Here is a 23,912-nt window from a genome sequence, read left to right on the forward strand (position 1 = left end):
AGTCTTCCCGTACAGCTGTAAATTACATTTTTTCGTCAAAATGAACCAAATACAGCCATTACAGTGGCTTATCAGTAATTGCAAGTCATATTGACATTTTGTATACACAGGATGACGGAGCAGTTATCTATCCCCTATGTTGTACAACTAGGGTAAAGAAAAACTTGTCAAATTAACTACTTTATTGTACTGTATCTCTGGATTGATCTTCGGACTGAATCCCAAAATTACATACAGTTTAATCCCTGGATCAAAAATCCTGCTCACTGAGATGATCTAGAACTCGGATTCAATAGGATTCGAACTCGCTTTTTATTGCTCCTTTTTCCTTGCTACTCACATATACTTGCTAAATCCCAATAGAAGCTTCACAAAATCACATAGCTTTACTTAATCCCCTGAATCCAATCCAATTAAATTCCATTGCAGCAATAAACTGCATCTGCATCTGCATTTCATAAAGTTGTAGATCCTCCTCACAAGGACATTCCAAGCATATTAAATTATTGCATTCATAAATTTCCATCAGATAAGCTCTGTTAAATGCCAAATAAATACAAAATAAACTGTGACATCCAATCCAAGTGTTCTACTTATTTTTTTATAAATTTTTATTAAAGCACTACGCAACTTGACACATCCAAAAGGCATGAAAAATTCATAAACTCAGATTAATAAAGAGATTCATTGATTGAGAAATATCCGAAACGTACACATTTTATGATTATTTTGTCAGCATCATTGCACGTTGTTCACGTTTCATTTAGCACAGCCAGTTTTGTGCTCATGATGAATTACTAAATTTATTAGGTGTACAGTATAACTGGGTATAACATGATAATGCTCGTAGACCTTTTAGCAAACATTTATATTACAAGCGGGACAGCCTCAATTGATTGAAAAGACTTGATTACAAATTAAAAGCCGAATCGCGTAAATCATTTGATGCCTTTATGTACCTTTTTTTTGTGAAAAAGATAATTTAATTTTTTTTTATACATCAGCTGTGCTGCTTTGCTTTATGTTTATATAATTATTTTTTTGTGCTTCATGCCTTTTGTTTGAGAATATAATTGCAGTTTTGTCTATGCTTTTGTGGAGATTTTAATTGAAATGTTCTTAGATATTTGATAGATTGGTGCTTTGTGGCTTTTAGAATTATGCTGACAATGTGGGTGGATATGCCATTGTTTGAATTGTGTATTAATTTTGCTGTAATTAATTGGAATAGTTGGGGTTCTTGATTTGAATGTCTGTATGTATGCTTATTACCTACATAATTGGCTAAACTATTTGTATGTATGTTACAATACTCTGCATTGTGGAGATTATGTAGGCTCTCGTTTCAAGATTCCAAAAGCATACCGCCATTCTTTTAGGATGCTTGAAGCTCTAGTCCCGATTGTTCATGCAGCCCAGTGCTCTAATTTTGTCTTGACTTCATTCATTAAGCAGCTGAAGTATCTAAACCTCTTAAAAAGCACAAATTTTGAAATTCGATAGGATTCGAACCTTGCTTTACCTGATTTACATTCATAAATGGCAGGTTCTGAGCATGAACACCTTTTTTCCAACTCTGGACAGTTGCAAGGCCCGGGAATACCAATGCAATGTTCCTAGCCACAATTTGTGTGTCTAGAATTCAAAATCCGATGTGGTGTGACTAGAAACATCGAAAAGCGCCCGAATCTGACTAAATTTCCCTGGGATCGAACCCGGGTCGTTAGAGTGTAAGTCGACACCCTAACCACTACGTCACTGCTGCTATTTTATTGTCTTGAGCAAGAAGCCAATTTGACTTATTCTTGTTAGGGATCTGTATAATATCTATACGGATTTGCATGCATGACTGGTATGTTAGTTAGTTAGTTTGAGTAGCTCTTAGCTCTTATCTAGTCATCTTGTAAAGATCATCATGCATAGGCATGATAATGACTTTTAATTTCAAATGTTTTGACAGACAATATTTGATGTCATTCACTTATGACATCCAGTAGGGGATCTAGACTAAACCAATAGAGCAACAATTAATTCCATACGTAACAAGTGAATGCTCTCTTTATTTACGACCACTTATTAGGAATTTCTATGGCTTCTGTAACAATCGAGTTCCTTCACACCACAAGACATTGAATTCCTTCATGTGCATGACAATAAATTCCATCAATTAAGTGGACTTTAAAAAAACTTTGCATCTACAAGTAATTTTGCCTTCATGCTTCTTATTTTGTATCAAAAAAATAATTTTTAAGTATTTAGCCTGACAATGATGCCAGAGGTCATTGATGTACAAGTTTTTGATATGTTATGATGCCTCATTTCAATTTATATTCATCCTCATCATTCAAGTATCATCTTTTAGCACATCCATAAGTAAATGTGCAATTTTGTAGATATAAGCTGCATATATCATGTTATAAGATGATTGTACGACATTGATAGATATAAACTCATAAAATTAACGGAAATTACCATGCATAAAATGGTATGCGGTGTGTGTGAGAGAGTAAGGAGCAATAAAAGGAGGGCAAATGTGCATATTTTATCGACAAAAGTGCATAGAATGTCTATAAGCTTTTTTTTTTGAGTAAATAAATGCGATAATTGGTTTCGCCCATAATAGCGGTTTTACTTACATTTCACAGAGTGTCAGACATCCAAGGTATACATGCTGCTAAAACCACAGCATGCAGTAACAGCTCTTCTTTCGCCTTTTTTCATTTAATTAAAGATATTATTTTTAATTTTAATTAATTTAACCGCATATTAAAAGTAGTGGTTGACGTATAATTATGTAGGGCTGATGCTGATGCTGTTGTTGTTGTTCCTTTAATCATTTGATTTTAATATGCTATTAAGTGACATACACGACACAGAAAGCTGTTAATAAGATGAATTCTGTTTTTACAATCATGTCTCCTTATCTTCTGATCTTTGCGGCTCTGTTTTGAGGACATTGATGTACTGGTTATTTAAATACAAAGAGGACGGAACCATCAATTTGTAAGCATGTCCATTGTAGGCAAATGAACATATTAAATGACTTTGAGGAATGCAAAAGAGTTGTTTTGGATAATTTGAATAGTTGTAAGGCTCTGTGCCACACTGTGGAATTTGGGTGGATAGATGGAGATGCTCAGGATGGTATTGAGGGTCTGATGTCGTCCCTGACACAGCTTGGTTGTTGATTGCTGTAGAATAAAGCAAATAATCTCAAATTTCCAACCAAAACGGTCCTTCTACAAAACAACAAGCCGAATGTCCACTTAAAGACATTCATGACTACACTCCTGACCACAAGAGAGATCACCATAGTGAAATTTAAGCTATTGCCTCACAGCCTCTTTCTTAATGAACTTTACACAATGATAACATTGTTTCCACTTGTAAATTCCACTCCGTAACTTCCAATTGAATGGAACAGATTTGCAAAAAAAAACCCAAAATCGAAAAACCATTGGACATCTTCTTTAATTTGTTGCCGCTGATCAAAACTCGATACACAAAAAAAAGGCTTCCGTCATCATTCATCATACATGTATGAACAATGTAACATCCATTAACAGCAACTGTATAGAAATTTGAACGCAAAATTTTAAATATTTTTTTAGTAGCAATAACAATAAGCGATTAATCAAGCCACCTACGGACGAAACCGTCTAATTGTTGTATTGCTACGGCTGCTGTTAATGTTGTTGGATATAAAAAATACAGTGTCTCAGTATTGTAATTCTTATTAAGAGTTTAGAAACATTGTGTATGAGAAATGTGAACAAAGAGGCTAGTTTAAAAGTCATTGGAGATGGAATGGCTTGATCACGAATTTTGGAGTTGGTCTCTTTATCTGGTGGATTGCCCTAATAGACAAAGAGAAGGTTTGTAAGGTAATCTGTACCATGAAAGCATGCCCTTTTTCTGTTAGGGTTGTTGGATTTTTTATGAATCTCTTCATTTGACATAGCTGTAGACTGTAGACATGTTCCATACTCTAGGATGACTAGGATGATTAAGACAAAACCAGACTATTGCCAAAAGTTGGGTTAGGGTCTTGATGGTCATGTGGCAAGGATCTCTGATATATTCCTAGTATGACCCATCTCTTGCATATTGCAGGTTCGAATCCCATTAAGCCTAATTAATGCTAAACTACAGAATCACAACAAGACATCTAAGCCACTTCTAGTACCAATAAGAGCACTTTATCCAGATGTATCCAGTAGAATCCCACAGATATCAGCAATTCAACTTACCATATCCAATTCCAAAACCCATAGTGACAAAATACAATCCGCAAACTTTCAATCAAAACAAGCAACAACATTATTTTAAGCAAAAAGACAATCAGCAAGTCACAGCAGCAACAAGAGTTCATTATTTTACATGTACTATATAGATTGTTATCACAATGTGAAGGACGGGATATGTATGACTGATTGTTTAGTTGTTGTTAAATATTGAAGGACATAATAAACAGCTGTGCCATGCCAAACGAGAGAATAATTAAAGTCTGTATTATTCATAATTTTGACGTATTATGCTTAATCAATATCAACATAAAATGACTGAAAATTGCTTCGAGCTATTAGGGGATTGGCACTTAAACATTTTCTACTTCTTCACATAATTCATTGTGCTTTTTGTGTACAATTTCCGATTTCTTTCCATTTTGCATCTTGACAGAACAAATGTTCGTGCAATTAATCAATGTGAAGTGCACTTTAGTTTAACATTCTTAACTTACTTTCTGGCGGCATATTAATCTTAAGCGTATGTGTCAAGTATCGAAATTATAATTTTTTTGCATTTAAGAAATTGTTGTCGAGACATTGGCAGAGGGAAACTCTTTTATTTTTGTAAGTAAAATAAATAACAACATCTGTTTAGCAAGTTTTCTTGTTTTCTCTTTAAGTAGACAATGAAGGGCATGCAAAATAGTAAATTTTAAGTAGCTTACGTCGCTCTGTTTTCCGTATCGATTACTTAAACAGTGCAAAGATGTATGACAGTGTCATATTACATTAAAATTAATTGTTGCTGGTTTGGTTGAATTGGGTCGATTTTAAACGGATGTTGGAAGTTTGAAAATTGTTCGATGAGTTTAACGAAAGTTGTCTCAAGTATTCAAATTTAATTTTAAAAAAATCCTCTGCAATTTCCAAATTTAAATTTGAATTCAACGACTTTTAAGAATTCAAAAATCACTCGTTCAATTGGACGCAAGTCCTCTAAAATGACTCGATTTTAAATCTAAATTTAAAAATTATTCGTTCAAAATGACGAAAGTCCTCTAAAATGACTCGATTTTCGAATTGAATCTGAATTCAACGATTTTTGTAAATTCAAATATTATTCTTTTATTATGAAAATTCTCTAAAATGACTCAATTTGAAATTTGAATTCAACGGTTTTTGGGAATTTAAAAATTATTCGTTAAATTTGACGAAAATTCCTCAAAATTCCACAATTTAGTTCTAAATCAAGTGCATTTCATGAATTATTAAACTTTCATCTGACTAACTTGTCTATACATTTATCCAGAACAAGATCAGATAAGCTTACTCCGACACAATAATCAGCCTTAAAGTATTATGCTTTATAATGTGTCATACAAATTAGTTGATACAAAAAAACTTATTTATATACAAAAAATCGTGACAAATGACTGGTATCAACTGACGATTTTTTTTAATGTTCAAGGCTGCAGTTCACAAACATGGAACTAAATGATGAGATCTGTTTATGGTGCTTTGTTTAATTGTGTTCACAAGCCTTGATCTTATCGTCGTGTTTGCTCACACAATCATGTTTTTGCGATGATTCTTGAGCTAATATGAGCAATTAATGAGCATTGGGTGATTAATGAGATTAATTTAAGTAGCTAAATTATTTTGGACACTAAAATGCTATTTCCTGAATCTCATTCAATAAATCTGATAAATTTTCTTGCTGATCTTATAAAACATACACATTTCCAAGTCATGTTTCGTGTTGATTCTTATTATTTGTAAATTATAATGCGGAACAATTGTAAAATTTCACTTTGCATTAATTTTCATGTCAACAACTTTTCTTAATCATTTTAAAATCTTAGCGGTAAAAGTTCTTTATTCTCAAGCATTAAGAATGTCAAGAATAAAGGCATAATATTGTGAATAATCACACGACAGAACTAAACAATTGTTGAAATAGCGTATAATTATTAAAAGTTATTTAGTGTGTGAAGAACTAAATCTAATTCATGCGTATAATTGAGCATCAATTACGACAAATGAGGAAATTTTCTCGGCTACTGTTTTTTGACTCGTAATAATCTTAGTCTACAAAGCTTCCATTTTCCTAGGGAAAACGACACTATTATCTTAGTCAGATTGACTGTCACGCAATTATTCTTTTTATATTAGGTGCTTAATTTCTGTAATGTTGCAATTTAGAACGTGTATAGTAGGTTGAAGAACTTGAATGATTAAATATTTATTTGATCAATCACTTCCTCTGCTGGAACTAGCTAAAATATTTCCGGTTTTAAGGCATTTTTGATTCAGTTCTAAGAGGTCATTTACTTGCTTTCTTCGCTGGACTTAAAGATCAATTGTGGTTCATGACCTCTCATGGATGTCGCTTAAAGCTGGTTCTATCGCTGGCTTCTATTTGTCAATTCTTAATTCCAAGTGCAACCTCGTCATTCACTTACTGTTTAGAAAAATACAAGACATTACTTGGAATGTGCATCAGTCTTTAATGACAGCCTCTTCTACTTCCTAACTGGTTCTCATCGGTGTTTGTCAGATCTTGATACTTAATGACTTAACAAAGGATTTTAACTAAAAAAAGGTAATCTTCACAATAAATTGTCCCGAAAGAGAATCAATTTTGATCAAGTTTTCTTTGCTTTTACTTTTCTAATCTAATTTTTCAAATATTTTCTGACCGTTATTTTTGAAACAAACATTTTGACAGTCAATTTCAAATAATCCGTATTTGCCAATGTTTGTGTCCACATTCAAACCAATTGCAGAGTTCAATCCATATTCAGTGAGAGTTCTACAAACATCAAGAACAACAATTTCTTCTTGATCACAACTGATCAACCCTCGCAGTTCTAAAGAAGCTTGTTAATCATTATCACTTGAACACTTTCTTCCTTTTCTTATTTTGTTGCTCATTCTCTTTCAATATAAGAGCAACAGCAACAAAAAAAAAAGTGAACAGAAATGTGTGTAACCCGATTTCGATGCATGACACAAGTGCAATAATATAATAAAATAAGAGGAAAAATAAAAAAAAAAATAAAAAAAATTTATGAATGAAATTTTATACTACAGCACGAGACTTTCAGGTGGGTGATGAAAAGTGCTTGTGTTTCACATGATTTTTTACTCGTTCTCCTACTGCTTTCATACAAATTTGTTAGTAATATTCTCATATCTCTTGATACCGTTGGCGCTAAATTTATATAGAACATTAGTTTGAAATTAATCTGAATTAGGAATCGGTAACGTGAGATTTGTTACAGTTTTATCATAAATTGTTCGTCACTACCTTATTAGAATCTGTGTGCTGAGTTATCATTTAACATGAATTTCTTCCGATTATGGCTGATCCCACTCAGTGACACGTGAAATAAAGATTCAATATCATCTGATTGTTGACAATTCTTTCCTGTTCAACCTCCTCTCACGAGTGTCTCTACAACCAGACACACGAGCAGCCTTATCAGCAGTTTTCCATAAAAGTTGAGTCAATTGACATGTGAATGATTTATTTTTGTATTACATTTTTGTTCCATTATTTTTTTTTTTGCATACGTTGTTGTTCTGCGTGGGGGACATAAAGTAATCGAATTTAATAAAAAAATGTGATCGCCAATAGCAATTGATTTTCACTTCCACGACCAGTTCTCTAGGCGATATAAAGAGACATTTAAAAATGAATGGAATTATTAAATATAAATCTAATCTTTGTGTGATGTTGCAAAATACAATCGACTTGAAAACTCATTTTTCCTACTTTTCACAATCGTTTCGTCTCAAATGTCTCATTTGCAAATATCATTTCATAATGACTGAAGTGAAAAATTAATTCTTTAAATACCTCAATCACTCATAGTCTTGGAGGTATGCATGTGGACTTGGAATTGGAATTAGATTTTTTGAATATTTTATGGCTGTGCAGCAAGTCTTGAGAAATTGACTTGAATTTTCAACGGTTAAGGAATTTTCGAATTTTAACGGTTTTTTCATTTTTTTAATTTTAACGGTTCTAAAAACTTTGAATTTCAATTGTTACTTTTTTAAAAAGTTTCATAGTCAAAGAAGTTTTGCATTTCAACGGTCAAAAATTTTCAAACCTTAACAATCAAACCATTTTGGAATTTTAACGGTTCAAAATAATTTGAATTCCAATGGTTAAATAATTTTTGAAATTGAATGTTAATCCAATTTTTGAATTTTAATGGTCAAATAATTTTCAAATTTTATCGGTTTAGAAAATATTGAATTTCAACGATTCAGAAAAATTTTAATTTTGAATAATTTTTTATAAATTTAAATTTAATGATCAAAAAATATTTGAATTTTAAAAGTAAGAAAATTTTCAAATTTTAACGTTTACTTCATTTTTAAAATTTTAACGTTTCCAAAAACTTTAAATTTAAATGGTTACTTTTTTAAAAAAGTTTAAAAGTAAAAAAAAAATTGAATTTTAACGGTCAAAATTTTTCAATTTTTAACAATTAAACCATCTTGGAATTTTAAGGGTTCAAAATAATTTAATTTAATTTAACGGTCTTTGCATTTTTGAATTTTAAACTGTCAATTTTTTGATCAATAATTTTTGAACTTCAGCAAAAATTTCATTTCTGGTTGGAAAAAATTGAACTAAAAATCGACTGATTTTCCAATATTCAAATTTAAAAAAGCCGTTAGGATAAACATTATTAAAATGCCAGTTTTAATTTGCAATCTGTTACTTGTCACTCGCGTCTAAAGTGTTAAATGAGCTTTAAGCACATGACATCAAATATGAAAATTGCTTTTTTAATAAGTTTGAATAAAATTTGCATTTAAATTAATAAATGTTGTACAATTAATATACAATTCCTCGATACTTTATAAGCATATGCGCATGTAATCGATATGGGGAGGTAAATAGAAGTGCTTGATTCAATTATTGTTCTTTGTGTCTAGGTGATAATTATGTACAACACAGAGACAAAGGATTAATTTTCACTCTCTAAGTATATTGATCGCTTATTGTGACTTGTTTATTGCTTTTTTATTATCCTTCAAACTTTATGACTTCTTCATTAATTGAACAATTTTTTTTTCTGCCTAGTCGCGGGACGCAAAATGTCAGATGACCGTAAATAATGCAATATATTCAATTTTTACGGAAGATTATTACTATATAAAGTCACTTCTCGCTCATTCCGCTTCTTTAATTCATAAAAACAGCTTTATAATGTGTATCTAATTGACAAAAACTACACACCGCGAAAAACCAGTTTTGTTACTTAATTAGCAACCATTAGTAAACTTCCACTTGACCCTCCTGATATTTCACGGTTGATTAAAATTACATTGTTGACGGTTTTTAAACATAATTGAGTGTTATACTTACCATGCAATTTTGAATGCATTATGTTGCAATATACACGCACGTGACTGTATGCAGTTCAACAATTGAATCCTTAAAAATATATGTGTTTACTGACTGTGATGTAATTTGAGGCAACAGCATAATAATAATGTTGAGCTGTAAGAATGGAGTGTATTATGAAAAATATCACGACCTAAAGAGTCGATAAACTTCATTGGTATGATCTGATTGTTTCAAAGGGGTCTATTGCTTGGAAAATTGAGGTTATGTTTCTTATTCGAATGATGCTGGCAATTCATATCGTTTGATGCTGCTTTCGTTTGATTTTAGGTAGATAAAATTTTTTGAGGAAAATGATAACAAGTGGTTGTTTGAAAACCTAGCAAGTTAAAGAATTAAGTCTAAGCTACTCCTTCCCATACATATGACCTCACCCGTTCCTTGGCTCCCTAAGAATGTTGGAGTCTAGTGTTCCACGGCACAAAGGTTACGTATTACTGCTTTAGATGCCTCTTTTAATGGTTACCACTTGACATTTTCCGACGTCACATTCTAAAAAAAGCTTAACATTCTAAGCCACAGTAATTCAAACCAGAGACCCCCAAAAATTTTTGAATTCTTTAGATGATTCCAAAAAAATAGCTCTTTTGATGGCTACCAATTGAATTTTCAGACATAAAACCAACAAATGACATAAAAATTCCCAAGTCACAGTAATTCAAATCGAAAACCCCAAAAAATTCTTGAATTTGGATTATTTCTAAATTTTCATCTCTTTTGATGGCTACCAATTGAATTTTTAGATATAGAATCCGCCAATCGGCATAAAAATTCTCAAGCCCCAGTTATTCAAAATAGAGACCCCCAAAAATTCTCGAATATTTCTACCAAAAAAATATAAAATTTCATTCATTATAATGAATGGGTTCTGTAAATTATGTACCAAAACCAATAACCTTGAAGATCATCTCAAAAACATTTCAAGCATCATTAAATGTATTTTTTCTTTTTTATGAAGTAGCATGAAGTTGTGATATAACAACAAGCATGACAACCAAAACAATATAATCTTTAAATTGCAAAATAATTCACTCGTTAAATTTAATTTATTTGATTGACCTTCAAGTCTTTTCTCTTTTTTTGGCGTCTCCTTTAGAAGTTGTAAAATTCTTTCGTAGTTTATTTAAGAAAAAAAGAGATTGGCCTGACACGCACATGATATTTATAAATAGACGAGAACAACATGAGTGCAATGAAATGCAATTTGCATTTAACGAAATAAAGAAAAGAAGAAGGAACGAAGAAATGCAGAATTATAAATTACATCGTGTAATGAAGAGCTGATTAAGATTAAGTGCACATGCATGATATTATGCATGACACGAAAGAGATTGCAGCAGGAAGAAAGTGATTAAAATCGTCTGGCATGGGATTATGTGGCGCATAATTTGGATGCTTTAATTCGAATAATATGAATTTGATTTGAGAAATTTTACGGTTTTTTGAAATTTGAATGGGCAAAATTGCATGATTATCCAGATTAATATTTCAAATTTTTAATGTCCGTTAAATTTATCAAATTTCCAATATTCGTTAAATTTGTCAAACTTCCAAAATTCGTTAACATTTCCAATATTCGTTAAATTTTTCAAATTTTCAAAATTCGTTAAAATTCTCAAATCTTCAATTTTCGTTAAAACTTTCAAATTATCAGCTTTCGTTAAATTTTTTAAATTTTCATTGTTCGTTAAGTTTTTCAATTTTCGTTGAATTTTCAAATTTTTAATGACAGTTTAACGAAGTTGTAAAAATATTTAAATGCACAAGCCCTGACTGCAATTTAGAAGGTATTAAGAACATAAATTCCAAATCATAATCAAATAGACTAATCCAATACCAAAATGATCCACTTCCCCATCCACATTCCCAAGAAACACCATCCAAGAATGTATTTATTAATAAATTGCGTTAAGATTCACAGGCAGGTGAGAGAGTGAGAAAGAAACACAACAGTCGTATTTGTTGGGAATAAGTCTTTTAATATGCAGCACACTATGATCTAGATTTGAAAATTTTGTTCAAAAATTCAACGTGCAGTACTTTTTGGTAGAAACCTCAAATTTTCAAAAATAAAATGACCGTTTTTTTTGATATTAAGAAAAATCTCCAATTTTTTGATGTTTTATGAGTTTGAACTTAACTCTAATTCAAATTCTAATATTGGCTAGCAAAATAGTAGAAGATACATTGATTTAAAGATAAAAATTCGTGAATTAATTGAAAGAAATTTTAAAGTTTACACAAAATTTTGATGCACAAAAAATGTGAAAAAGCCAATTTCATACAATTTTTAAGATTAAATATCTCGAAATCGGCTTCGATCGGCGTGATGACATAAATATATGTTGTAAAGCTCTATTAGATCTTGCAATTCTTCTAGATCTCGTCGTCAATCCAGGTGAATCTCGTAACTTATTTGGAATTGAAAGTTTGAAAATTGTAATATTTTTAGAACATAATTTAGTAACTTTATAGGCATTAATCAATGCATTTCAATGCTTAAATCAAAACTATAAGCAATAAATCTGCCAAATATGAAGAAACTGACTAGTTTTGGTGCCTAGATGAGGAGAATTCAGCAAAAATATTTTGGGCGAAAAATGTAAACAAAAAAATACACAACTTAAGATTCATTTTTCTCAGGATAGACAGCGATTTAAAGCCTGATATTTTAAGGAATGGAACAAAGTTATTTACACTTTAAACTGATCACTAAACTTAGTGATAAATAATACACAATGAAAATGAATTTTTGAACAAAATTTTCAAATCTAGATCATAGTGCAGCAGACATTGCGATTATGCATGTAATTATTATTTGCTTTATAAGATAGACATCTCATGCAACAATATCATCATTAAACGTGCTCCATGACTGTAACGGCGTGAGGAAACGCATGTGATGAACTAATTTTAATTCCTTGACAATGTGACGGCGTCCTTGCATTATCGCTGTGCATTATTGTCTTCTCATCTTCATCTTCATACTTGTTGATATTCGCATACACACCTCAAATTATCTCTTGACTCGTCATCTTCTTCATAATAATCAATGACAACAAAGCCATTGACTTTTTGGCTGTGAATTATGCAACACAGTCAGCTGTGAATTTTTTTCTTCATTTTTTTTTTGTCTTTTTTGTGAATAAAATATTTCCGAAATATTTACAGACGCTCTTTCACTGTCTTTTATGAAACAATAAAAGTGAAAAAGAAATACAAACAAATGGGTAGATGGATAGATATTTATGGCATCGGAATGTGCATAAAAGAGTAAATACAGTTTCATAAGCTAAAACAATGAAATTGGATGAAATCTGAGACAATTTAAAATGGATTTAAAATTGCGATGGTTTGGTACAAGGTTGATCACAGAGTATGGCAACATTTGGTGATGAGCTTGATGCTTTTTTTGGTTTGAGTTGATGCTTCTTTGGGTCTGAGAAACAGTTCTGATGTAATTGAATTTGGTTTAGTCATTCTTTCTAATTAGTTTGATTGTTTCTTAGGATTTGAATGGGATTAATTGCTTGGGATGTGCTTATTGTCTTCTTCTAGGGTACGGATGTTGCAGTGTGAACTCAAGAGCAGAGCTTGACTTCAAGCTCAACTACTTACGCACTTACTTAGCTGACTCTGCAGATCAATTGTGATCCATGGCATCTCTCAGATTGCGCATAAAAGTAGCTCTATTGCTAACTACTGTCGGCCAATTTCCAATACAAAGTACCATTATGACTCTATCAATAGCTTCCTTCCAAGAGTTCTTTAGTCGTCCACGAGTTCTTTTACTATCTACAAAATCGGATTTAAAGACCTTACTTAATGAAGCTTTTGCAGATTCATCTTCTAATAACATGTCCAGCCCATCGAAGCTTGTTCACTTTCACTCGTCTTATAATATTAGCTCTTCTATAGACAGTTGATACAATTCTGCGTTTCTCTTATATTTGTACTGATCTCCTTCTCTCTTGAGTCCAAAGATGACTCTAAGGACGAAGTCAACTAAAGTCGATTTTTCCATCCAACATTCGAGTCGACTTCGAACGCTACTCTAGAGCAGAGTTGCAAAAAAGGCACTCACATGGAATTTGTAAGAAAACCATGCAAATTATTAAGAATTGTACGGTTTTTGCCTGCCACAGGTACCTGTCTTGCAATTCTGCTCTAAAGTACCTAAGAATGATCAATCTAACCCAAATTCATGAGTATACCTAACAATTTATCACACATTCCGCAAACCCAAATCTTCCAAGTCTATTGGCACACATAACAGTTCATAATGTCACCAAATTAGCGTAAATCCCCATTAACTTGCCATTATCAACATATTAATATAATTTATTGTCTATACTTTATAACAACAATAAAAATTATGTCATACTGATCTGATATCAGATTAAGCAAACAATAGATTTTTGCACAAAATGCCCGATCAATGCCCATTTCTTTTCTATTAATTTATTTTATTTCCATTCAATGTTTCCATAACATTATGTTTTTTCACCTTTCTAGCACGCGCCTCTCCTATAGTCGTAAATTATCTTAAATGTAAAATATTAATCAATTGAAGCGAGGAAAGCGACGATATATGTTATTAATATTGGAATTTATGATCTTGGCTCCTCAGGATTTTTTTTATACAAGGAGAAAAAAAATGAGATATAATAGATATTATCTTTATTGTCTCGTCCCGCAATCATATGCAACTGTGTGATTTATGTGATAGGTTTTACTAATTACTTTTCTCTGTGTTTCAAGCTTTTGAAAATTGTTAGTTGACCATATTTCTTGTTGTTACAAAATTGCTATGCAAATAAACAGTTGAGGCTTCTGAAGGGGGATTCGATTTCAATATGATGTAATGCATTGGCTAACGACCATGAGTTATTAAGGAGCAGGAGTTTACTGTTATGGAAATTTTCGATGATCTCATTGAATGTGTGGAATTTCTTTTGATTGCTTGGATGTTGATTATTGCGTTTTTACCTAAATGTTAATTAAAAGGCGGAATTGATGTTAGTCTTTAAGCTTGTTGGGATTATTATCAACTGATCAACATACAAACACTTACCTAACTCCATTATTTCCATTAAAATTGACAAAATTCACATTTTAAAAGAATATTCTAATTTAAATTGATCAAAATGTAAACAAAAACTGATTTTCGTCAAATTTAACGAAACAATTCAAATTTAAAATATCCGTTAATTCAAAAATCATAATATTATGCAAATTTCAAGTAGGAAACAACTCAAAACGAATATGAAAAGGAAATGTCACCTAATAAAAAAGTGTTTCCTTCTTAACATTTCCAAGAAGCTCTGACAAACACAAAAAAAAGTTTCATTGCCAAAATTAGTGACCCTGTCCATCAAAAAAATTAGTGACTCAAATACATGATGACAAACAAATAAGCATGTGCAAATTTTCACTTTCCTATATGAGTCGTCAATTAATCTCCAACATCCTTGATCAATTACAATGATTTGTAGCTACAAAACAACCAATTTTCTGCATTATTAAAAACATTTATTTATTGACACTTTTGTGTTGGCGATCGTTTCATTGCTTGAAATTTTTATTGTCGTCTCGCTAACTGTATTAATGAAAAGCTTCTCGGCTGTTCCGAAATTTGAGATCTTTCCTCGATTTTAGTGTTGTTTAAACATTGTTGCGGCATGGCACACCTTAATGGTAAACTGAGTTGCAAAACAGGAACTTTTCACAGTCAAAACCGTACAATTTATTGGTAATTTGTATGGTTTTGCAAGAAGAATTGCAAAACAAGCACCAATCACAGGCAAAAACAGTACAATTTCTTGATAATTTGTATGGTTTTGTAAGAACCGTACAATTTCTTGATAATTTGTTTGGTTTTGTATGAAATGAAATTGTAAGGTTTTTGCATGTAACATGTGCCAGTTTTGCAACTCTGGTGGCAAGCCTCAGTCAAAACCGTACAGAATATACGGTTCATGATACTACAAGAAACGTCGGCAACACGAAGTTTAGACAACACTGCTCGATTCCAGTCAGTCTAAATATATCTCCAATATTTTTGGAGTAACAAAACATGAAAAACGAAAAAATATATGCAAATTTAATAGTCTAAGGCCTCCAAAAATGGACACGATTGTAACAAATAAAAGAGCAATTCAGACTCAACGTTTAAATGTTTTCCTTAAAATATTCAAACAGTTAATTATTTAAATTTAATTATCTTCACCATGAAGAAGAAAGAAAAAAAAACTATCAAGATGTCAAGAGATCTTTTTGCGTTCACTAACCATTCAGTCATGACCATAAATGAAATAAACTTTACGCTATATGCGCGTACAATTTAATTTTTTTTTAAACAAAGTGTGGGTGATGAGTGTCTCATTCTGTGTACTGTATTCGGATTGCCATTTTTAACTTAATCATCTGTGGAGTAATGGACATGGCAGTGAATGATTTTTTTCGTTCACCAAATTCTCAATATGTTGTTGTTGCTTTTTTTTCGACTCACTAATTGACATGAATGACAGTCATCACAAATCGGGCTGACTGTATAATTATTAATGTTGTTATTACCGCAAACAGAAACTCCCTCGATTGTAGATAATGGATTCCTTGATAAAATTTCAAGAGGCGGTTGCTCTAGTAATGCTGTATTCTACTGTTGCGTGTGGATCATTGAACTGGTTAGCCCAGAGACACGCAAAGTTAATCTTAAGATTTTTTGAGGTTTTGACATACTTGCTAGATATCGTATGGGTTAGTAAGTTAACGAGATTATAATCTAGTCCAGTAATGGGGAACCTTTAATTTATCACGGCACACCTTGATGATTAGCCTCAACCGAAACCTTACACGGTGTACGGTTCCATACATTTTTAAATATTTTTGTCGCGGCTCATAGGTTGCTCATCACTTGATTCTTGTCTATTGCCGTGATTTCATTCATGAACATTGACGGAAATAAAAGGTTTTATTTTATAACGGTTTTTTAAAATTTGAAAATATAATTTCATGTTTGACAAAATTTGAATTTCAAAAAGTTGTTGATTGACATTTAAATGCAAAACAGGCAAAATTGAAATGTTTAGAACTCAATATCCGTTTTCAACGCATTAGAAAGATACGTGGTGTTGATTTATTTTCACATAGAGTTGTCTAATAAATAATGCAAAACAAACTTGGTATTTATCTAAAACTTCAGGAAATTGAATGAATTGTATTTGTATTTTATGGATTTAACAATAATATGAGAGAAGTTTTTTTAAAATTTATTAAAATGTTCAAAGAAAACATGAATAAATACGCTTATTAAATCAAAATGTGAATTCAATGTGGCGCTATGAGCAATAAATCGTATAAAATACATTTCTTCATTCTGCCTTTCTTTCCATATACCTAAGAAACTTTCCTCGTAAAATGAACTGTCAATATTTTTTTCAGCTAAAAAAATCCCATTTATGTTGGAATGATTGACACATAGCGAAACAAAAGATCTCCATAATTCCATAAATTTATACGCATAAAACGAATAATTGAATAAATATATTATAGGTAAACATATAAAATAAACATTAATGTGAATAATGCAAGGAAAGGCAACGCTGTTAGTGTGTGTATTAAGTACTAAAGCTGGATTAAAGCAATATTAAAGATTATTATTCAACAAGATAATTCAACGGATAAATTGGATTTGAATGTTATGAAACAATCTCAGTTGCAAGCCCTTCGGCTTTGTTTTGATTTTCGAATCAATTTTAGAATTGAATTGGGAAAAAGTTATCTTAATTTAATTATTAGACAATTCAAAGGCAATATTACTGTAAAGGAAGTATTGCATATCATTGCCACTTAAGTAAAGAACATTGCTGTCTCAAAGTTATAGGAAAAATTCATATTTTGAAGTGAAAAACTCACAGAATTTTAATTTTTTGAAATAATCGTAGTTGCAAGCCCTTTGACTTTGTTTTGATTTTCAATTCAATTTCAAAATTGATTGTTTTATGTTAATTTAATTATTAGATACTATTTATTGTTGTTTAACATAAAAGTAGAACTACGTAGCATTGTATCTCACCCTCAGAACATTGCTGCTTCAACATAATTGTTGAATAAATCTCAAAAAGCACATTTTTCTGAGAAAACTCCAAATTTGTTATATTTTTCTAAGAAAATTTAAAAGTTTTCATATTTTTCTACAAGTTATCATCCATTTACTGCAATCTAAAGCTCTTAAGCAGACTAAGATATATTATATCAATTTAAAATTCCGTGCTTTTAATATTTTCTTCAATTTTCAATAACTTTACATTTCAAAAAGTAAACAACATAATTACTAAGGATACCAGGATGTCTGGAAAGCAATGCATTGAATATTTCTACTGCTAATTCCTTGGGTAACTCGACTGAACTTTCCAAAGTAATTTGTACAATTCAAAAAAAAAACAAAATTTATTAAAATAATATGATGTAAAATATGCGGGCAATTTATTAAAATATACTTAATGCTCATTTCCTGTCACGAAGCAAGCAAAAAAAAGAGTTTATACACAAAACATTTACATATACAGCAATAATGACTGGTCGCAAAAATAATAATAATTTTCTTCTTCTATAGAAATGGAAAGAGAGGGCTGTAACGGCTGTAACATAGCTGACTAATCACTATAATTAATGATTAGATATGTCTCTGTCCTATAAAACAAAAGTCAGCAGTTAAAAATTATTGCAAAAAAAAATACTTTTCTTTTGTCTTGTAAGACATAAATAAGGACAGTGAAAAAAAGTCATGGGAATTTAGCGGTAAAAAATCAAAAAAATAAGTATTTGGAAAGCTTCTCATTGCTTGTTTAAGTCGCCGGATTTGGGAGGTTTGAACATAAAACAATAATGAATCATAAAGTAAATTCTTTGCAAAAATGTTTTATGGTAGATTTGTCATTGCCGCATATTTCAATGAAAATTGACTCTTTTCTTCGAATCCAACTCTCATTGGATGTTGTTAAGTAATAAAAAAAAGTTGAAGAGGATTACTCAAGTGTCAAAAAATTGATATTGCGCTCATTTACACGGTACAATCATCATTATAATAATCAGAGTGTGGTTGTCTCAGGTTCGAGTTTTTCGACATTAGATTGTCGAAAAGTTCGAACATTTCGAACTCAACTAATTTTAAAACAAGAATTTACGTTACAAAGAAAAGTAAAAGTAACGGTCAAAAAAAATTTGAATTTTACTGACAAGCATTTTTTTGAAAAAATTAACCGTCGTTTTTGAGACAGTCACACTCTCATAATCATCATCATCATCACCAACATTAAGGTGATGAATTGAAATTGAAATTAAACTTTTTGACACAATTATTCAATTCATTTTCTGTTATTTCCATTTTATTTTCTCACATATAGCACGCAAACAATGTCAGACATGCAGCTGAGGAGTATCTTGTTCGTCGTCAGGCACGTCAAAAATCAATGACCCGTTCAATGACGACTGGTCTAGCTGGTCCAATATTGAGCATGGGAAATGTACATTATTTGCCAGCAGCAAAATGTGGCACATTTTTTGCCCGCGATAATGTCTCAAATTTCATCGCATGGTGCAGGTAAGTGATATATTGATTGTAAGCTATATCTAAGATCAAGATGGGTCATGCGACTGCTGTTAGTGATGAATCCGGAAGCATTATAAAGTATTGCATGCTGGCTAAATGAATATGCTGATCATTAGACATGTTGAAATCATCTCAGCATGATATCTTGTTAGCTAGTTCTGGAATTTTTTCACATAAATTTTCATTCCAATTGGATTTTTTTTGCGCGCCTTATTTTCTATGTACAATACTGTTGTGGACTGTAGACGCAGTCGATTACCAATGATATAGAAAGATAGAGTGAAAGAGAATTGAAATTATTTTTATTATGTCGGTGATTAATCGCTCATTGTCCATTAATTTGCTCTAATGAATGTTTATGACCGAACAATTTTTCATATCCATTTCATTTGTACTCGAATCATGTGTGTGTTTTTGTCGCACAATTCAAATACTTTTCTTTTTCTTTCCTTTACCTTTTGCCTCTAAGGCACTGGATAGTGACAATTCAAAAATGGTAAAAACATATCCAGAAAAAGAAAATGGGCAGTGCGAGTACGTAGTAATGACAGGGTAGAAATGAATAACTACTTACCTCTTCGTGCAGACTTAAAGCTTGTACTTAATATGCATATTTCAGCATTACGTATAGTAATTAACCAGGCATTAAGTCTATCTAATAATTAAATTAAAGTAAATGTTTACTTTATGGATTTTAGATGTAAACAAATAAAAAAGTGATTGAAGGGGTGTGCAACTTATATAATTTAAATATTACACAACCGTTAAATTTTTCAAATATTTTATAACCGTTAAATCATTCTTGATTAACAATAAAATTCCAATTCATAAAGCAATCATATGAGTAATTAAATGCATTGAGTTAGTGCTCGTGTAAGTAATCAATTTGCGACTTGACCCGAGTGTCTTGTTAGCGCGCTAAATTACGATAGCTATTTTAAAAAATAAGTATTGAATAGAAATAACGTTCTGTAAATTGGATTAATAATTGTGCAAATACACATTTATCGAATATACTCATGGATATACAATATAAACATTAAAATTAACAGCTTTTTTTATATCACTTCATTATTTCTCACTTGGTACTAATGAATAGCAGTCGCACTTTCTGTAAAAATAACTATTTTTTTTTTATTACAACTCGCATAAATTGATTAATTGTTTAGCCAGTTTGCAATGAATGGGAAAAGAGCAATCCAATAAAATACGAATTTTTATTTTTTAATTTATTGACTTTCAATTTTTTTTTTATTATTCCTATTTCATTTCTCCTATTCACACACATTTGCAGAAATTGCTTGCAAATTTTTGAATGCCTACTGTTTGAAACAGACGACCTTATAATGCGAAAGAATGAGAAACACGTAATCTTATGTTTATTGGAAGTCGCCCGACGCGGAGCTAAATTTGGTAAGGAAAAAGTTTTTCTTATTTCATAATATTCCATCGTGTGCCAATAGAACATGTTCTTACAGTTAAGTCATTGTTTGACAGATTTTGAGGTTAACTTCGATGTCTAGTCTACATTAACAACAGTGTCGAGCAACCAGAGTGTTGCGACACACTAATGTGTTGCCACACCAATGTGGTACCACACTAATGTGATGCCACACCAATGTGGTACCACATTAATGTGTTGCCACACCAATTTAGTTTCACACTAATGTGTTGCCAAGCCCAAGTGATGCCACACTAATGTGTTGCCACACCAATGTGGTGCCACACCAATGTAGTGCCACACTAATGTGTTGCCATACCAATGTGGTGCCACACTAATGTGTTGCCACACCAATGTTGTGCCACACTAATGTGTGGCCAAACCAATGTGGTGCCACACTAATATGCAGCCACACTAGTGTGTCAAAACCGTATTTCGTGAACGATTTTAGTCGAGCCTTACTACAAAGGTGTGTTGTGAAGAATAAAAGGCTGCTCAACACTGATTTAGATCATTGATATCGAAGGTGTCTTAGGTCATGATTTTGCTTGACTCAGATGATCATCTGGGTAGATCTGATATGTGGATATAGTTAGTTACCCATGACAGATTAGTCACAAATAGAACTTAGTCATCATGTGCATATCTAGATCAACAAAACATTCAAACAATGACACAACATAAAAATCTATTGGCTCACCCTTTCAGGCACACACCAATTAATTGCACATTCTTAATAAACTTACTCTTTCTCATGAATAACCATACAGGAATGCTAGCACCAATGTTAGTACAAATGGAACGACAAATTGATCGCGAAATAGCGGCAGACAACAAAGCAAACGGTGTTGCTTTCGGTACACAGACAGACACCATGCAGACAACAGCAATAGGAACAGAAAATGATGAAGAATTTGATTCAGATTCAGATGATGAGGGTGATGATGAAGGAGCCATATTGATGTATGGACCCGCACCACAAATTGTTACCAATGACTTGAAAAGTTTAGATGAAATGGTAAGTGATTTTAATTATCCTTTATGTCTTGCGGTTTATCATGTTATTGTGCATAACTACGACAGATATATGAAGTGTATGCGGTGAAAGATTCTTTCCTTCAGGGCCAAGCATGTCAATGGAAGTGAAAATGTACAACATTTTATGTCACATTATTTCATGCTTTTGGATATCAACAGACAATTTTAATACAGTCGTGTGAAAAGCATGTGATTGTTGTTCAAAACAAAAATTGGGTGAATGAACTCACGCCTTTTTCTGATTCACATGCCATGCCATGCCATGCTTACCCATATGAGAAACAAAATTCGATGATTCTCTTTTTGAAGTTGTTTAAATTGAAATGCCATTTATCTTTTTAAATGGTTTATTTACTGGATTTACTTGGAGTTCTTTATGGCATTAGATGTAATTGTTTGAGATATTTTTATGCTAATGGGAGTCTAGAGCAGTTTAAAGTTTATTTCTTGAATTTTTAATGATATTTTGTAATGAGGAAGTAGTAAGAATACTAATTTTTTGCAGCATAATGCTGAATTGAGGTTGGAATTTTTAGAATTTATGGTTATTTCCTTAAAATACTTCATGATTCAAAGATTCCTAAGCAAGTAAAGAGCAGAGTAAGCTGAGAGCAACGCTCACGATCATGCTCTTTTAGTTTTTAAGGTGAACTAATTCTTAAGCATGCTCTTTGCTTGTTGGGTATTTATGTTGACTGGGTTTATAGTTAGGAGGATTCTTCATTTCTAGGATCTTTGATTCAAAAGATTACAGGTTGCTCTGTTGGGTTTCGAAAACAGAAACTTAAGATCAACAGTCCCGGAAAGCACATAGCTTAGAAATGGACAATAACCCAGCTAGGAGCTGATTGCCTGACATGACTCTGTTCTGAGGTCGGATTCAATCAAATCTGGCTATGGGAACAGAATCACGCTGGTCTGGGAACAGAGTCACACTGGTCTGGGAACAGTGTCACACTGGTCTGAGAACAGTGTCACACTGGTCTGGCAACAGTGTCACACTAGTCTGGAAACAGTGACACACTGGTCTGGAAACAGAGACACACTGGTCTGGAAACAGAGCTTGTCTAAGATCATTTGTCCCCCGTGTGCCTTCCAAGAATGCAATTTTGAATTACTAAAGCGCTAGACCGAATGCACAAAATTAAACCACTTCACCATACTCAAAAACAATAAAATAAAGATTCAAAACACACTGCCTTTAAGAACATCAAGTTGCATCACAAAAGAACACAATAGAACCACACAAATGAATGACTTCAAACACAATTGCATCCCAAAAAAAAACCCTAATTTGAATTAAACATGTTGCAGTGTTCTTGCCTGTCACAATATTCTCTTCTCGCATCGTGATGTGTTCCCTTCTTTTTTATATGCTTTATTCTTTTGTGTTCATTCAAATAAAATGCTACTCATGCACAGTCCCATTGAAACATTATTTTTTTATGGCGTGTCACCAAAAATGTATTTTTTTTATTTACAAGTCAGTTGTTGATGACGATGTGGTTTGTTTTATACATCTTTATAGTGTTTTGAGGGAAGACTTAATGTATACAATGTTGTTGCCCATTTCCCAGCATCGTCTATTTACAGAATGGATTTTAATTCCATTCGGAATTTCATTTTCTCTTTCATTTGGGATTATGATCAACATTTTAATCTGTTGCAGGCTGAATTACTTTTATTCCCTATTTATTTCTTATTCCTTTACATCTTAAGCGCTAACAATTTTTGGAATGAAGTCAGTCAAGAGTGATAATCAAGTTGACAGAATTGATTTAGGGATTTTTCAATATTCTGTATACAATCATGCCAGCGACTGTTGCTCCGACTTGAATTTAAATAGAATTGGTCAAAAAAAATGAGAACTGATTGATATCTATCAAATTACTTACGTGGAACTCCGATGTGTCCTAAAAGCTGTTGACAGAAAAAGTCAATTAATTCACAAAAATATGAAAGTTTTAATTTATTTTGACTTACAGTCGCAAAACTAAATGTTGATGCGCCAACGAATACACTAGCCCAAAAGTATTGCTTAATGACTTCAAAAATCTCATCAGACATGATTGAAAAATAACTAAATTGCATGAAATTTTGGCACTAAAATGTTTAAACGAAATGATTTTGAATGGATTACGAAAAAAAAATAAAAAAATTTCA

At 31.9% G+C, this 23,912-nt stretch overlaps 1 protein-coding gene across 1 annotated transcript in view; it reads left to right on the top strand.

Moving 5' to 3' along the window:
- Positions 1–23,912, top strand: part of pigs (pickled eggs) — an 85,647-nt gene that overhangs the window by 32,503 nt on the left and 29,232 nt on the right. The window contains exons 3-5 of the mRNA XM_070639916.1: positions 19,065–19,261; positions 20,565–20,683; positions 21,482–21,729. Coding sequence (XP_070496017.1) covers positions 19,065–19,261; positions 20,565–20,683; positions 21,482–21,729 — 564 coding nt within the window. The remainder of the gene's footprint in view (positions 1–19,064; positions 19,262–20,564; positions 20,684–21,481; positions 21,730–23,912) is intronic.

This window comes from Chironomus tepperi, unplaced genomic scaffold (genome assembly GCF_022539635.2).
Source record: "Chironomus tepperi strain 1889 unplaced genomic scaffold, CSIRO-AGI_Ctep_v1 contig_217, whole genome shotgun sequence".
Taxonomy (NCBI): Eukaryota; Metazoa; Arthropoda; class Insecta; order Diptera; family Chironomidae; genus Chironomus; species Chironomus tepperi.